The sequence below is a fragment of the Echinops telfairi genome, unplaced genomic scaffold, assembly GCF_000313985.2.
Source record: "Echinops telfairi isolate 266 unplaced genomic scaffold, ASM31398v2 ScPeMD7_41;HRSCAF=154, whole genome shotgun sequence".
NCBI lineage: Eukaryota > Metazoa > Chordata > Mammalia > Afrosoricida > Tenrecidae > Echinops > Echinops telfairi.
The window spans coordinates 950,762-953,878 of NW_022103939.1; the positions used below are offsets into that span (position 1 = coordinate 950,762).

The window sequence follows — 3,117 nt, forward strand, 5'->3', positions numbered from 1 at the left end:
CTTCCTCCTGTTGTGTCTATGTATCTAAACAAGGAGTCGACTCAATGGCAACTATCACCAAGCATAACTTATAGATTGACCTCTCTGGCAGTACTTCACAAGTGATATCCGAATTAATCTTCATAATAAACCAGTAAGGACAGTGTATTTTATCCTACTACTATTTGAGGAAATCAGGATTCAGTTAAAGTAGTCTAACAAAGATTCATTCCTAGAATATGAATTTAAACCCAAGTCTGCTGACTCTATAACATGTTTTTCCTACTATAATGTGCATCCTCCACCATACTAACCCTTAACTATAGAGTTGCATGATATGCAGCCATTTCTTCACAAACTACTAGAAGACTGATAGGATTCTTGTAATTGAGGTCCAGTTTGAAGTTGTGGATGAAGGAAGGACTGCTTATGCAATCAGTGTGGTACTAATTCAGTCAGTGAATTCTGCAGAGAGGCAGGAGACAGTGGACTCTGAGTTTGGAAGAATGAGAAGTGTCAACTCAGATAAAGGAGGAGGAAGAAAGACTATCCCGAAACCTCAGCATATTAGAATGACTAAAGCAAAACCTACACATGTGAAGTACAAAACATGAGGACTAGGTGAAGTATGAAACAGCACACAGGATTGCCTCTGCAAACACACTTTTATGTTAGTCTTCAAAGTATGACTTTATTCTAAAATATGAAGTCACTGGTATTTTAACAAAAGGAGTCACACGGTGACATCTATGTCTTTGGAAAACTCTGACTTCAGGTGGAAAATGAATTGGAAAGAGGTTAAAAGCAAAATAGAGAGATCAAAGAAACCATACATTTGAGGTAAGTTCAGAGTGTTAAAACTAAGGAAGCTTCATTGGTGTTAAAAGAAAGAAATGCATATAACCCATTGTTGTCAAGTTAAAAAAGAGTAAGTCAGCTGGAATTGGTAAATGGGTAAGAGGGATGAGAGATAAGCATGAGTAAGGATAATTTCCAGGGTTCTGGATTCTATTCGGTAGGTATCTAGTGATATAGTTCACATAAATTAGGAAAAAGAATTTAGAAAAGATTTGGGGATAATAGGTGTTAATCCAGCTTTGAATATGTTGAGTGCATGGTATAGGAGTAATATAAATGGCAAATGAAAAGTTGGACTTGTATTTGAGCAAGATCTTTGATTTATGATAAAAAATTGGGAACAAATGAAAATATTAAAATAATTAAAGCTATAGGAATGAATGAACTTAGTCAGAGGTAATGTACAGATTCGGGAAGAAAAGACTGGATAGAACCTTATAATAGATAATTAATAAAAGGGAAATCGAAAAGAATCCAAAGGGACTAAGATTGAAAGGACAATTGTAGAAAGGACAGTTGTAAAGTGCTATGTCATGGAAATTAAAAAGAGAAATTGTAAAACACATTTTTCATAGTGTTCAGAAATACCAAGAGGTCAATGAAAGGGACCCACATAACAGTTTTAATAAATAAGTAATTGCATGTTAGAGTTTAACTATGTGTCAAAAGGAAGCAATAAACTTACTTTTAAATCTAGATAAAATGGGATTTAGCATACTTCAGAAAATATTACTCACTAGAAAATTATCTCAGTAAAAGGAAATTCTTTCTTGTGTCTAATTTAATTTCCTGTATTGCAGCTTAAGCCTATTTATTCATCTCGAGAAGAAGACACTCCCCTGTAGACCATGTGAAAACTCACTGGGAATGAAGACAGTATGATGTTTGCTTCTATTTTCTTTTTTTGAAGTCATTGATGATGGCCCTTAGCAATTCTAGCTTAAGGCTAGCTCAGCCCTCCTTTTTCCTTGTAGGCATTCCAGGTTTGGAGGAATGCCAGCATTGGATAGCATTGCCCCTGGGTGTCCTTTTTGTTCTTGCTCTAGTGGGCAATATCACCATTCTCTTCATCATCTGGACTGACCCATCCCTGCACCAACCCATGTACCTCTTTTTGGCCATGCTTGCTGCCATTGACCTGGTCCTGGCTTCTTCCACCGCACCCAAAGCCCTTGCAGTCCTCCTGGTTCATGCCCATGGTATTGGGCATATGGTATGTTTAATCCAGATGTTCTTCATCCACGCATTCTCCTCCATGGAGTCAGGTGTGCTTGTGGCCATGGCTCTAGATCGCTATGTCGCCATTTGTTACCCTCTGCACCATTCCACTATCTTGCATCCAGAAGTCATAGGGCGCATTGGCGTGGCAGTGCTGGTGCGAGGATTACTCCTTCTCACCCCTTTCCCCATCTTACTGCATCGCCTCATCTTCTGTGCATCAACCACGATAGGCCATGCTTACTGTGAACATATGGCTGTGGTAAAACTTGCCTGCTCAGACACTACAGTGAACCGAGCCTATGGGCTGGCAGTGGCACTGCTTGTTGTTGGACTAGATGTTCTGGCCATCGGTGTTTCCTACGCTCTCATCCTTCATGCAGTTTTAAAGGTACCAGGGGGCGAGGCCCGACTTAAGGCCTTTAGTACATGTGGATCTCATGTTTGTGTTATTCTGATCTTCTATGTTCCCGGAATGTTCTCCTTTCTCACTCACCGCTTTGGCCAGCATGTACCTCATCACATCCATGTTCTTTTGGCCACACTTTACCTCCTTGTGCCACCTGCACTAAATCCTCTTGTCTATGGGGTGAAGACTCGACAGATCCGGCACCGAGTACTCAGGATATTCAACATGAAAACATAGAGCTAAAATCACTGAATACTCATGCCTTCTTCAGTGGTTCCTTGCAAGGCTACTACCAGGAGCCCATGACTGTCTAGATAATGCAGATAGAGGCCATTTCCCTTGGAGTAGTCCTTTTAATCCTAGTAGTCCTATGGTAAAACCTATCCATGGGCTATAACCCCAATTTTCAGTGAAAACATATATCTGTGCAATGGATTTCTTTAAAAGAGTATATGTTTGGATTATAGAAAATGTGCTTACATTTTTTCTTAGGTACAGAGAGACTACTACCACATAATGAATATATATGTTTTCTGAGTATTAATTTAGGGTCTGGCAAAAAGATGAAGCTCCTCCCCGACACAACCGCCGAAGACAAAGCGGGTGAATAAGCAAATGTGGTGAAGAAAGCTGATGGTGCCCGGCTATCAAAA

General features: G+C 39.7%; 1 protein-coding gene across 1 annotated transcript; it reads left to right on the top strand.

The window, feature by feature from the left end:
• Window positions 1-1,753: 1,753 nt before the first annotated feature.
• Window positions 1,754-2,701, top strand: LOC101644008 (olfactory receptor 52L1). Its single transcript, XM_004717117.2, has one exon. The coding sequence runs from the start codon at window positions 1,754-1,756 to the stop codon at window positions 2,699-2,701; it is 948 nt and encodes a 315-aa protein (XP_004717174.2).
• The last annotated feature ends 416 nt before the right edge of the window (window positions 2,702-3,117 follow it).

Bases quoted from the DNA above. Each gene is read 5' to 3' on its own strand.
- LOC101644008 (XM_004717117.2), top strand. From the start codon at position 1,754: ATGATGGCCCTTAGCAATTCTAGCTTAAGGCTAGCTCAGCCCTCCTTT.